Below are 14,604 nucleotides of genomic sequence, written 5' to 3'. Positions count from 1 at the left end.
AGGGTGTTGTACGCGGTGAGCTTTACATTTCCTTTGAACTCAAAAAAGTCTAATTTTATAAAACTTAAATTTAAAAAGTACTTGACGGACATAAGAAGAAACTGTTTCATCAAATTGCAATTCACTGAGGACTCAGACTGCTGGAGACGGAAAAAGAGACTTCATATAATGTTTCTTTAAATGAATTAGGTAAGAATCAAGAGAAAAGACTGTTAGGAGAAAATAGTACAGTGAAATGGTTTTTCAGTGGATTAGAGCATGTAATTGTGTGACCTTCAAGCGGACACTCAACCCTCTACCAAAAAACAAAAAGAATGATTTAAAATCTCAACTGCCTTCTAAAAGGGGTGAAACTTACGATTAGAGAATGTATCCTATTATCTGTTGTCCCTTTTCATAGCAAATCACGTGGGCACCTTGACTAAAGGTGGGCCTGGATTTTAGGTTTAGAGACAGGGGCTAAGGAGAGAGGTCTGTGCTGTTCTTCACTGTAGAATGAGAACTTGAGCTCCTGGGGCAACATGGGTAGGGGGCAGGTTGAGGAGGAAGGATGGGGAGGGAGAGGGGGAGAAAGGAGCTGGCAGAGTGACCAGAGGTGACCGGAGTCCAGGGCTCCGTGTGGCCTGGAACAGCCAGTGAAAAGGCCGAGGGTCCCCCTTCCCCAAAATAATCTTCACATTTTTTGAGAGCACTGAATATTTTAAAAAGACATATTCATTATTATAGAAGACGTAAGAAATAAGGTGGCTCTAGTTAATTCAGGTAATATTGAAATAATTATAAAATCTATTTGACAGAAAATCAAATCTCCAAATTATTATAAACTACAACTGTTTTACAGGAAAATGTCAATTTCTAGCACAAATAACCAGAGATCCCACTTAATACTGTCTTTCTTTTTCTGCTCAACATTTATCTTTGCTGCGATAGAGAATAAAAACTAAATTTGAAATACTCACAACTTGCCCCTGTTTATTTCCAAAGAAGGAAACAGCTTTTGGTTTCAGTGATGGAGCCTAGTTATTCCGACCAGGGTGATGGGTGGGGATGCAGAGCTGAGAAGAGGAGAGAGTGTTGGACCACTGCGCGTGAGACAGGAAATAGGGCTGCTGCGACTGTGGACGCAACGAGGGGAGAAAATATCCAGGGGGCGGGAGAGGTGAGCTAAGATGAGAATGAAGTCACTAAGTACTGGTACTTCCTGTGGGTAAAACTCTGTGCCATGGGCCGTAAGCAAAAGTGCTTTCCAAGCAAAATCCTGGAACCAGTACAGGTTGAGTCTAATGTTCTATTCATTCGCATTATTTACACGTCTATCCTCATTCATCAATCCCTGGTGCCCGATGAGAAGTGTATGTAAAGCAGATGGTACCGGCCCATAGGAGAACATGCATAAATGCGGAGCATGGATTTCTCAAACTTCCCTGGGGTGAGGACAGCCTGCTCTAGTGGAAACTTTGTTTATGTTTGGATTTACCAGTTCTGTGACCTTGGGCTTGTCAATAGTTCTCTATTGCTTAATCTCCAAAATGGAAAAATATCTAACGTGCTTCAAGGCCAGTGGGCTAGAGGAGGGGATCTGTTCAGGTCCGTTTTAATTCTAAGATATTGTAGCTTTAGAAAGCATTAGCACTGAATCGTGTTTTACTAGCGTAGGCCATTCAAGGACACAGACTTGGATTGAAAACTCTTTTGCAACACTTACTAAGGGGTGATGCCAGGCTTGTGACTTAATATTTCTCATTTTCTCTTTCTTATTTTGTAAAGTGAGAATATCCCTTAAGGTTGTTGCAGGGATAAAGTCAGATCGTGTTTGTAAAGCATTTAGCACAGTTTGTGGTCCATAGAAAGCTCTTGATAAATGGTAGATATAACGACCACCACATCCATAACCACAGTCCTAGAACTTGACATTAAAATGGTACCAATGTGTACAGTTTGTTTGTTGGGAGATTTTTGATTACTGTTTCAATCTCCTTACTAGTAACTGGCCTGTGCAGATTTTGTTCATTGATGGATGAATGCATAAAGAAGATGGGGTATACATACACAATGGATACTACTCAGCCATAAAAAGAGAATGCAGTCCTGCCATGGATTACATTTACAGCACGGATGGACGTGGAGGGCATCACACTAAGTGAAGTAAGGCAGATAGAGAAAGTCAAATACCGTATGATTTCATTCATATGTGGAATTGAAAAAACAAAACAAACAAATGAAGTAAAACAAAAACAAACTCGTAGATACAGAGATTAGATGAGTGGTTGCCAGAGGGAAGGGCGTTGGGGGTGATTGGGTGAAATGGGTGAAGGGCGTCAGCTGTATGGTGATGGATGGTGACTAGACGTGGGGTGGTGACCACTCTGCAGTGTATACAGATGTTGAATTATAATGTTGTACACCTAAAAATTGTATAATAAAAAATGCTTATTTTTTCAGACAAAAAATAAGCCTAACTAGAATACCCAACTCCAGGCATTTCAGTTTAACAGGTTTGTCCTAATGCATGAAATTAAGCTTGCAAAAAGATTTAGTTCACAAATGTAATAACTTGTTTATCTTTATACAGATGATGGTGCTGCATTTGCACAGACTTGTTAATTTTCTGCTTGAAACGTAAAGATGTGATTCCAAATTCATAGTAAGAAGAATATAAAATTGTTAGCAACCTTAAAAAATATCAGGTGAACTGTTAGATACTCTGTAGTCTGCATATTGGAAAGTTTTTTCTTCCGTCTTTTGGAGGTGGGTGAATATGCCACTGTTCTCCTGTTTCAAGTACTAAAGGTCTGGTTTTTGCGAACTGATGGTTAGTTCAGGAAAGGCTCTTCCTGTCCCCTTCCTCGTGGTTAGAGAAGACAGTTGCTAGAAGATATGCCAGTACCGGGACCCAAGGCAAAGACCAGGTGGTCTTATAAGTAACCACTTGGAATCCAAAAGTGAGGACCTTCCCAGATGGGTTGGGCCTTGACAAAACACTAAAATGGATCAAGTTCATGTCTGGGCCCTTCTGTTTCCTATTTCCTTACTTATTCCCTGCCTAAACAAAGTGTTAAGTAAAATGATTGTTTTTTGCTTGATGATACCATTTAAGTAATGAGTAAAGCATGTGCTGATAAGGACTTAGGACACAATTCTTCCAGGGGATTGTTCTATAACTTTTCATTTTGCACTAGTTTAGACTCACAAGAAGTGGCAGAAATAGTAAAGAGGTCCCATATACCCTTCACCCAGCTTTCCCTAATGGAACCATCTTATCTAACCAGAGTACATTATCAAAACTCAGAAATTAACATTGGCACAATAAAGCTAATTAGACAATAGATGGAGGAATTTTTTAAGATAAAAAATTCTCAAGGCTGAAAGGAAATCTTTTCTGCATCTTAATGTCACCCTTCTCTGTGCACCCCTAGGTTTTTGCCCTTGTCTCACAGTTTGGTGACCCGAGATAACTTTCTCTCTCCTCCACTCGAACCCTTCAGAGCGGGGACCATGCTGTAGACACCCTTTAGTCTTACTGCTTATTAAAGTAACTGGCATTGGATAAATGTTTTTGGTTAAAAGGATGACTGATAATTGCTTAGGTCTATAAAGGGCTTTCCATTTTCAAAGCCCTGTGGTATACATTATATCTACTGAGAATGTTCACGGTCTGGGAGAAAGAGAGTAGACTACGAAAGCATTCAAATCTTGGCATTTATTAGCTTGAGTCTTGTAGCAAGGTACTGAATGTCCTTGGTCTTTCCTTCCTCATGTGCTTAATTGTATCTACCTAATAGAGTTGTTCTGAAGATCCAGGGAGGTCACTTAACGTAATAAAGAACCGGACACAAGGGCTCTGGGTGGTAGATAGGGTAGAAGACTTTATTGCCATTTTACAAACTAAGGCTCGGAGGGTAAGTCATTGTGGAAAAGTATAGCGCTAGTACAGGGCAGTGCGGTCAAGCACCTTAAATCTTCCATGATAGCACACTGTCCTTTCAAGGCAACAGGAGAGCGGGTTAACAAACAAACCACTAACAACAACCGTGGGGTTAGTTACGGAGATTTAAGACGCTGTCATTATGTGGTAGACTTCTTCTGCTATATGCCCAGGAAATCCTCTCATTGGTGGGGCTTGATGATGGGATAAACTAACTGGTGAGTCATGGGTGGGGGTTGCTGGGTTGGGGGCCCCTGTCAGATGCCCCTCCAGCCCACCCACCCTGTTGACAGCATGTAGCCAGGAGTCTTGCTTGCCCAATTCTGCTTCTGGAAGGCGTGGAGGGAGGAGGACTTGGGGTTCCTGTGTACTCACAGTGCGTTATCAACATTTTTGAAAAGTCCAAAGATAAATTTAAAAAGTTGGAGGGTTTGAACATTATCATCTTCATCACTATTACCTATTTTCTCCTCATGAAGATAATTTTTTATTGACAAAAGAGAACATAGAACTTTTTTACTAAACATAGAACATTTTTACCAAATGACTGGTAACACATTAGCCAAATTGCTTCTCTACCTGCCCTGAATACCTTTTACATTCCCTTGAATCCCTCATCCTAGAATGCCTGTTTGGAAGTATTCCTCTGGCTTATTCAGTCTGCTCATTTTATTGAAATGGGAGAGGAGATAGAAAAATATGCTATAGATTTATGAGGGTGTTGGCTGCAAAAGTCAAGACACTTGGATTATATTAGAAACATTCAGTTTTTGGTGATGGTGTGCACTTTGACTTTTCATCCTCTAGTTAAAAAATGGGAATGTCAGCAGTAAGATCAGAGATGGAGAAAGCTAGGAACTAGAATGTTTCTCAAGGATTTGGAGTCATTTCCTTGGTTACATGCAACCCCACATCTTTGACTGACAAAGTGAGGTGTACTAAGAGGTCAGGAAGACTGGAGATAAAGGAAAAAAAATCACTTTGGTGCAGTGCATGCCATCAGAATTGAGAGAGTTAGGACTGAAATTTACTTTGAGATATTCTTCAATAGAATGTTTTAGTGTAAATAAACTTCTGCAGACTTCTAAGAGACAGAGAAATGGAAACATGCTTGTGAATTCTAAATTTGTTACAGCTTAATAATTCCCAGCATCACAAGGTATGAAAGGGACCCAGAAAGTTTTCTTTCTTGATTTGCTTTGACTTTTCTCATCATGTATTACCTAAGAAAGAAAAACATTTTATTTCTATTTACCTAATAAACTTTCAATAAGGTTTAATGAAGAACAACTCTTTCCTTTGATTAAAACACAGATTTTCTGAAAATAAAACGTGTACGGAGAGGAAGCAATAACTGTCATGATAGCCAAAGTAAAATGTCCATTTGGGCTCCTCATGTGTCTGTGGTTTTCACTGCTCTCTGCTTTCCCTGGTTTTTCTTTCAAGGAATAGTGAGAAACCGTGCTAAATAAAAACAGGAGTTTTCTGAATGCATCTTTCCCTAAGGAGGCATACCTATGATACAAATCACAAAGGGCTAGGATAATGAAGCGTTACAAACACACAGGAGCCGGGAGCAAATGTACAGACCTCCCCAGGATGTGTCAATGGGCACATTCCTTGAACACAATCTCTTTAAGGACCACTCCTCTTGAAATATACCATGACTTATAAAACAATTGTTAATATCAAACCAATTGGTTGTTACGAAGCATAGGTTTACATGGCATGTTAGTATTCTAGTTTTTAATATAAATACCAGAAATGTATTCAGAGGACTCATTCTGAAGTGAGACAACAGTTTTATCAGACAAAGCAGTTGCACCTTAATAGCATACATGTCAGTAATAAACATTTGTACTTTTGATTATTTCATAAAATCCTAAGGTAGACAAAATTAAATGCTGAGCATACTTACAATATTTTCCAAATATCAAGATGTAGAGGAAGACAGGACCAGATGTCATTTCCTTCCCTCAGAGAAACTGATTAATGAAAGTGAATACAATTTGGTCCTGGCTTCTGAGTTGCATCGGCTCACGGTGGTTGTGTGCTATTTCTGTCTGCAATCTTAGCAGCTACAAAGCAGCTGCTCCCCCCTCCTCTCCCCTTGACTCTCTCTCTCTCTTTCCATTCTCTCTTTTCTCTTTCTTCCTCTCTCAGAATCTCTCCTCCCCACCCGCCTTCTCTAAAGTCTTAATATCCTTCCTTACACACACACACACAGGCACGCACACACACGCACGCACGCACGCACACACATGCACACATGCACAGACAAAGCTGAGCAGGGATGAAAAGTTTCAGACAGAGAACACACAGGCTCTTCTTGTTGACTCTAAACATCATGCTTGCATGCCCTGCGACAGTCTACGAAGGAGGGTGTGTATGAGCTCTGACAAATGTCTGAACTGATCAAACTCATCCAGGGAGACAGAAATCGAGCTTGGAGATACATCACAAGCCCAAAGTGTTTTTTCCCCTACGACGTGGGACTGGGAAACGAACAGAACTACACAGGGCAAAAATGCCTTTGTGGAATTAGCTATAAGGCAAGAATTAAAGTGTAACTTCCAGCAATCTTTTATGAGTTGTCTGAGTTTAGGCATTTGAAGGATAGGATATTGTTCAAAGAACTATCTAAAGGAATGACAAAAACATCTTAAATTTTCTCAAACTTGTGAGTTTTACTACGGTGGAGACCACGCTGGGTCATTGGCTGTGGAGTAAAACCTTCCTGGGTTTGAGTCACAGTCTGCTTCTTGAGAGTTGTGGAGTTGCTAATTCTTGGCCGAGCCTCGCCTCTCGGGAGGAAAACATCTCTCCAGCCAGGTAGATGTGATGACCAGCACAGAGCACACTGAATGTCTGGCATGGGTCCTAGAGCATTGTGGGTGGTTACTAAGTGGCAGCTGTTCATAGGATGATGACTTTTATTATTTTTAGCAGTGGGGGGAAAAGCATGCAAATGTAAAGAACATTTGCATGGAATGCATTTTCTTTTTTATTTTAATTTTTATTGAAGTACAGTTGATTTACAATATCATGTTAGTTTCAAGTGTACAGCACAGTGATGCAGTTATACATATATGTGTATATATGTATATACATACATATTCTTTTCCTTTATAGGTTATTACAAGATATTGAGCAGATAGGGGCAGGACAGGAATAAAGACGCAGACGTAGAGAATGGGCTTGAGGACATGGGGAGGGGGAAGGGTAAGCTGGGGCGAAGTGAGATAATGGCATGGACATATACACACTACCAAATGTAAAATAGATAGCTAGTGGGAAGCAGCCGCATAGCACAGGGAGATCAGCTCAGTGCTTTGTGACCACCTAGAGAGGTGGGATAGGGAGGGTGGGAGGGAGACACCAGAGGGAGGAGATATGGGGATATATGTATACGTATAGCTGATTCACTTTGTTATAAAGCAGAAACTAACACACCACTGTAAAGCAATTATACTCCAATAAAGATGTTAAAAAAAAAAAGATATTTAGTCGAGTTCCCTGTGCTATACAATAGGTCCTTGTTGTTTATCTATTTTATATACAGTAGTGTGTATCTGTTAATCCCAAACTCCTAATTTATCCCTCCCGCAAACTTTCCCCTTTGGTAACCACAAATTTGTTTTCTATGTCTGTGGGTCTATTTCTGTTTTGTAAATAAGTTCTTTTGTGTCATTTTTTAAAGATTCCATGTATAAGACAAATATCATATGATATTTGTCTTTGTCTGGTTTACTTCACTTAGTACGATAACCTCTAGGTCTATCTATGTTGCTGCAAATGGCATTAGGAATGCATTTTCTTTAAACCAGGCTATATCATTCTTATTTTGCAACGGAATCATTTATTGCTAGAACAAAGGGTAGCACTTTGACATGAGAAATTTGTTTGTGAAGTTAGTCTCCTAACTACTCTTCATGTAGAATCTATTTAAACTACTTGACTTTATACCATTGACTCCAATATATCATTGACTCCTATTTCTAAATGGTGGCTATACAGTTATACTGACACTGTTTTTCTTTTTTCCTGTAGAAGTAATTAATACCATGAAACGAGAAATGAGGTATATGAATCCTCACAATTCCTTACTCATTCAGCAGATTTATTTAATGAAAACGCCATTCTTTTGGTAGAAATATTTATGGTTAACTGGATTTGAGTGCTAATTTCATGTTTAATAAGTGTTTCTTAAATGCTTATTGTTTATAATAATACTAGAATTGCTTTAAGTGGTTAATAATTTAAACAATTATTCTAGAAATAGTGCTTCCTGGAAGGATGCTGTGGGACATGTCAAGGGCAGACCCATCAGAAGCTTCTCAACAGTAAAGCTGAGGAACTTGCTTTGGGAAGTGTCCGGCATAAAGTAAGCTGTTAATACAGAGGTTTTCAATGCAATCCTGACGTTATTTTGTCAGCTTTGAACCTTTGGCCTGATGTCACAGACATACACAATTGACCAGCAGCCAGGAAATACTCTTTAGCAATATATACTTGCAATGTATTTTTAATCTCAAATTATCCCTGCAAAACTTCAAAATAATTTCTCATTTCATTAAGATGATATTAGATTTTGGTAACATAGCTATTTACCCTGAGGAACAGTTTTAGACATTTGATTTTTCAGGATAACACTTTTTTCTTATTTCTAGCAAAGACGGTGAATCTGGAATATTAGTTTTATATAGGCATGTTGGTGGAAAAAACCCGAGCGTATCAGAGTAGCCCTTTCATATATTGCAGCAGGCACTATTTTTTACTTAGGGCCAGAGAGTTCTTTACTGTGAAGGGCTGTCTTTTGCCTTGTACTGTAGTCTGTTAAGCAACATCCCTGGCCTCTACCCACTAGGTGTCGATAGCACGCCCAGGTTGTGACAATTAAAAATGTTCCCAGACATTGGCAAATGTCCCCTGGGGGCAAACTTGCTCCTGGTTGAGAAGTACTCCACTGTAGCAAAAGACTTCCCTGAACAATGTTGAAATATTGATTTTTACCAGATGATTGAAACAGAATTCTTCTTACCTAAATTTAAATTAAAGTGTTTTCTCATTTTCTTGTTCTGCCATTTTAAAAAATTTAATTTTATTTTTAAAAAAATTTTATTGGAGTATAGCTGATTTACAATGTTGTGTTAGTTCTTGTTTTGCAGTTTTGAAGACATACTTTAAAAAGTTTTAAAAACAAATAGATGTTGGTGGGGAGAGGGATAAATCAGGAGCTTCGGATGAACACACACACACACTACTATATATAAAATAAATAACCAACAAGGACCTACTGTATAGCACGGGGAACTGTATTCAATACTCTGTAATAACCTATATGGGAAATGAATCTGAAAAAGAATGGATATGTGTATATGTATAAGTGAATCACTTTGCTGTGAAACACCTGAAACTAACACAACATTGTATCAACTATAATATAAAATAAAAATTAAATTAAAAAAATAGAGAACAAATGAAACAAAACAAAACAAAGCAAAAAACCCAAACAGACATTGTCCCTGCCTTGCTTTCCCTTCCTGCCCATGTGTTCAATGATCAACCTGCAGTGTGAGCCCCATGGAATCTGTGATGTCATTGCCTCTGCTTGGCTGAGCGCATCCTGGCTTCCACTCCATATCTGTAGCTGACACAGGCTTATAGAAGTCGACAACTTTTCTTACTTTGGAACTTCTTCTTGAAACCTTATTGCGGCTCTCTGAATAGTAACAAGATCTTCTGTTTGAAAATTACTTCTCAGAACAACCCAGTGAGTCAAGGCAGATGAGCATTATTAACCTGTCTGTACTACGTAGATTCGAGTTTCTAATCTTGTGGTTTTTCCACCCCGCTATTACTGAAATACACTATAACGTTCTTCAGTATCATATTTTAAAATTAGATAATGATATTTAAGGGCTTTGGTCCATGCTTCTGAACCTATTTGCCGTCATCATTTTCAGCAGTAGAAACAGTCATTTTATTAAATGTTTGTTTGATTGTAGACCTGGGAAAGTCCCAATGAAAGAGGTTGGTAAAAATCTTAATTAGGGCCTCATGATGTCGAGATATTCAGATAACAGTAAACCAACCCATACATTAAAAATAAGTGCAATCCAAGAGCTAAAATGTATGCTGTCACATTGTTCATCCTATGGATCCATTTCTAATTGACAGCTGTCAATCAGGCAACACTTTTGAGATACTCATCATTGCTAAGCCACATCAAAAGACAATTTTAGCTGTCTCAATTTAGCATTAATTAAACAATTCTGGAATGAAATGACTTCTGGGGAATGATATCAAGCAAAATGTGCACCAGGGACAGAGCAACGAATAGGTACAGGTCTTTCAAAATATATTTTGTACAAAATCTAAACAACTTCACCCTAGATGGAAGTGATCTGAAGCTATTATGTCATTTTAGCAGAGAATCAATGATTAAATGGTAAACCAAGTCCCATGTGGATTCATGTGTTGCCTTTGAGGGATGTAATAGGGACACAGCAGAATTAAGTGACCCTCTGCTGAACTGACAGTGTGAAGATGAGGACAGTGTTAGCTAGCTCGACACCTAGTTAACTATTATCGATTATCTACCATGCATCTATCTTCTCTCTCTCCCTCTCTCTCTCTATCTAATTATCTGTCATCTATCCTGTCTCTAATCTATTATCTATCTACCTAATCTATATATCACCTATTATGTATTATGTATCTATCTAATCTATCTAACTAACCTATTATCTAACTAATCTACTATCTGTCTAATCTATTATCTGTCTTATCTTATCTATCATATATCTGTCTGATCTATCTAGCTAATCTATTATCTAATCTATCTATCTTATCTATTATCTATCTTATCTATCATGTATCTAATGTATCTAATCTATTATCTATCTAATCTATTCTCTATCTTACCTACCTATCTATCTATCTATCTATCTATCTATCTATCTATCTATCTATCATCTTACTCAGTAAATACCAGTTGATGGCATTTGTTAAATGCAAACTATCTCCAGAGTTTAGTATTATTAACCTTGCCTTACTTAGTTCTCTCACACTATTGTAAATGAAGGCACTCAAGTTTCAGGCTCATTCTACCCAGATTGAGCCTACCTAGTGCAAGATGAACTGAATGAAAGAAGCAGTACAGTGCAGCTGATTGAGCGAGGGGGTGGGATCTGGAAACTAGACTTGCTGTTCCCTGTCTGGCCACCTGCCCTCTCCCTGAGCATCCTTCCTCCTCGCCTCTTTCCTGTAAACCCTTTGTACATGCTCAGTCATCAGAGTCCAGCTTCAGGTTTCTAGATTGCATTCAGCTCCCCTGCAACCATAGCAGCCTTGCCTCTAACCCCAGCTCACTTGCCTGTGATTTGGCTTGCTTTTCACTCCGTGGGGTCAGCCGCACAGGAGATTAAGTGCCCTTAGCCCTAGCCTAAGAATCCCAGTCTGTGGCAGTTACCTCTGCCCGGTGCACTTGAGACTACCTGATTTATGCAAGGGGTGTCTCCCACATGCTGGAAGGAAGAGTAAATTAGAAGAGTAAAGGCAGCTTGTTCCAGCAGGACCAGTAGAAGATGGGGAGTTAGAGACCCAGTTTTGCCACTGATGAGACGTGTAATCTCTGATAAGTCACTTAAATGCTCTGGTCTTTACTTGCCTCATTCGGAAAACAAATAGTTGACGTTTTAGATGCAATAGAGCTGCGTCATTTCATGAAATGTAATACTCTGCTTCAAAGTAATTTGTAGGGGTGGAGTCAAGTTGGCGGCAGGGCAGGACGTGGAGTATGTGTCTTCCCACAGCGAGGGCGACTGCCTGACACTGGTGGTGGGCCTCAGTGCCCAAGGGGACGGGAGGAACCCCTGAACAGCCAGGTAGGACATGGGGGGAGTAAGAGGGGAGGAGATATGGAAGCTGGACAGGACCAGTGCCCCTGAGGGGGTGGCTTGGAGGGGGAAGGGGCTCCCACGCCTGTGGGACCCTCGGGGGCTTGGAGGATCGGGGGGAGTGCGCCTAGCATTTCCCCTGCCCAATCCAACGCTGGAAAGCCTGTGGGGCTCCGGGGCCTGGTCCTCCGTTCTCCGGGGTCCCCTCTGGGCCACATTGGTCCTGGGGGTGTAGGAGGGAGGGGGCCACCTCTGGATCGGAGGATCAGGGGAGGCATGGTGGGCGTTTCCCCCACCCACTCAGCCCTGGGAGGCCTGCTGGTCTCCCAGGCTGGGTCCCCGGCCCTCCAAGTCCCCCTCTGGGCCGCATTGGTGGGGGGAGAGGAGGAAAGGCAGAGTGTGGGAGGAACCCTCCAGTACTGGAGGATCAGGGGAGGCGCCACGGGTGTTTCCCAAACCCATTCAGGCCCAGTGAGCCTGCTGGGGTCCTGGACCTGGTCCTCTGCCCTCCAAGGCCAGAAGCACACCTGGGCCTCTCCTGCTGTGTTGAGCCTAAGCTCCAACACCCACCTCCCCCAGAGCATTTTCTAGCCCTGTGGGTCGTAAGCGTAGGCCCTGCCCACTAGCCCACTGGCCTCTGCCTAAGCCCCGCTCCCAACAGCCAAGGCCTTTTCCTGCTTTTTATTTCTTCTCCTTTTTTTTTTTTTTTTACTACTGTGTTTCCGTTTTACCTTCTGGTTGTTGTTTCATCTATATTTTTATTTTTTTAGTCTTTCTAACATATCTTTCAGTTTTCTAAGAGAAAACTTGTGAGATCTTGGCTCACAAGCTGGGCGCTGGGCCAGAATTTCTGCAGTGGGACCTCTGAGTCTGAACCACTGGGCTAAGAGAGAACCTTAGACCCCAGGGAGTATTCATTACAGTGAGGTCTCCTGGAGGTCCTCATCTTGGCACCAAGAGCAGGCTCTACCCAACAGCCTACAAACCCCGGTGCTAAAGCCTTAGGCCAAACAACCAGTAAGACAGGAACACAATCCCACCCACAAAAAAAAAAAAAAAAAAAAGGAGACAGCAAAAAAATATGTCACGGATGAAGGAGTAAGGTAAAAACCTACAAGACCAAATCAATGAAGAGGAGATAGGCAACCCACCTGCAAAAGAATTCAGAGTAATGAGAGTAAAGATGATCCAGAATCTCAGAAATAGAATGGAGGCATGGACTGAGAAAATACTAGAAATGTTCAACAGAGATCTAGAAGAATTAAGAACAAACAGAGATGAACAACACAATAACTGCAATGAAAAATACACTAGAAGGAATCAACAACAGAATAACTGAGGCAGAAGAACAAATAAGTGAGCTGGAAGACAGAATGGTGTACATAACTGCCCAGGAGCAGAATAAAGAAAAAAAGAATGAAAAATTTGAAGAGAATCTCAGAGACCTCTGGGACAACACTAAACTCATGAGCATTCAAATCATAGGCGGCCCAGAAGAAGAAGAGGAAAAGAAAGGGTCTGAGAAAATATTTGGAGAGATTATAGTGGAAAACTTCCCTAACATGGGAAAGGAAAGAGTCACCCAAATCCAGGAAGCACAGAGTCCCATACAGGCTGAACACTATGAGAAACACACCAAGACACATATGAATCAAACTAACAAAAATTAAATTCAAAGGAAAATATTAAAAGCAACAAGGGAGGAGGAAGGCCTTCAAGATGGAGGAGGAGTAAGACGTGGAGATCACCTTCCTCCCCACAAATACATCAAAAATACTTCTACATGTGGATAGTATGAGTGTGTTTCATGTTTGGTAATTGCAATCATTGTTGCTTTTGCTGTGGTCATCCATGTACAATGCTTGGTGTCAGTCTATTTATCTCTTGTAAAAATAAAATACAGTGTGTGTGTGTGAAAAAAAAAAACAAAACTTCTACATGTGGAACAACTCCTACAGGACACCTACTGAACACTGGCAGAAGACCTCAGACTTCCCAGAAGGTGGCTGACAGGGTCTTGGTGCTCAGACCGGGTGTTAAGCCAGAGCTTCTGAGGTGGGAGAGCCGATTTCAGGACATTGGACCACCAGAAACCTCCCAGCCCCATGTAATATCAATCGGCGAGAGCTCTCCCAGAGATCTCCATCTCAACGCTAAGACCTGACTCCACTCAATGACCACCAAGCTCCAGTGCTGGACATCGCATGCCAAACAACTAGCAAGACAGGAACACAGCACCATCCATTAGCAGAGAGGCTGCCTAAAATCATAAGTTCACAGACACCCTGAAACACACCCCTGGACGTGGTCCTGCCCACCAGGAAGACAAGATCCAGCCTCATCCACCAGAACACAGGCACCAGTCCCCTCCACCAGGAAGCCTACACAACCCACTGAACCAACCTTACCCACTGGGGGCAGACACCAAAAACAATGAGAACTATGAACCTGCAGCCTGTGAAAAGGAGACCCCAAACACAGTAAGTTAAGCAAAATGAGAAGACAGAGAAATACACAGCAGATGAAACAGCAAGGTAAAAACCCACCAGACCCAACAAATGAAGAAGAGATAGGCAGTCTACCTGAAAAAGAATTCAGAGAAATGATAGTAAAGATGATCCAAAATCTAGGAAATAGAATGGAGAAAATACAAGAAATATTTAGCAAGGACCTAAAAGAACTAAAGAGCAAACAAACAATGATGAACAGCACAATAAATGAAATTAAAAATTCTTTAGAAGGAATCAATAGCAGAATAACTGAGGCAGAAGAATGGAT

At 40.8% G+C, this 14,604-nt stretch overlaps 1 protein-coding gene across 1 annotated transcript in view; it reads right to left on the bottom strand.

The window, feature by feature from the left end:
* RXFP1 (relaxin family peptide receptor 1) overlaps positions 1-5,938 on the bottom strand; it is a 109,516-nt gene extending 103,578 nt beyond the window's left edge. The window contains exon 1 of the mRNA XM_068542026.1: positions 5,844-5,938. Within this exon, the coding sequence (XP_068398127.1) occupies positions 5,844-5,892 (49 nt within the window). The 5' untranslated portion in view covers positions 5,893-5,938. The remainder of the gene's footprint in view (positions 1-5,843) is intronic.
* Between the last annotated feature and the right edge of the window lie 8,666 nt (positions 5,939-14,604).

The sequence above is a fragment of the Eschrichtius robustus genome, chromosome 4 (genome assembly GCF_028021215.1).
Source record: "Eschrichtius robustus isolate mEscRob2 chromosome 4, mEscRob2.pri, whole genome shotgun sequence".
In the NCBI taxonomy this organism is placed as follows: Eukaryota; Metazoa; Chordata; class Mammalia; order Artiodactyla; family Eschrichtiidae; genus Eschrichtius; species Eschrichtius robustus.
Note: the sequence above shows the minus strand (reverse complement) of the source record. Positions and strands in the feature narration are given on the sequence as shown.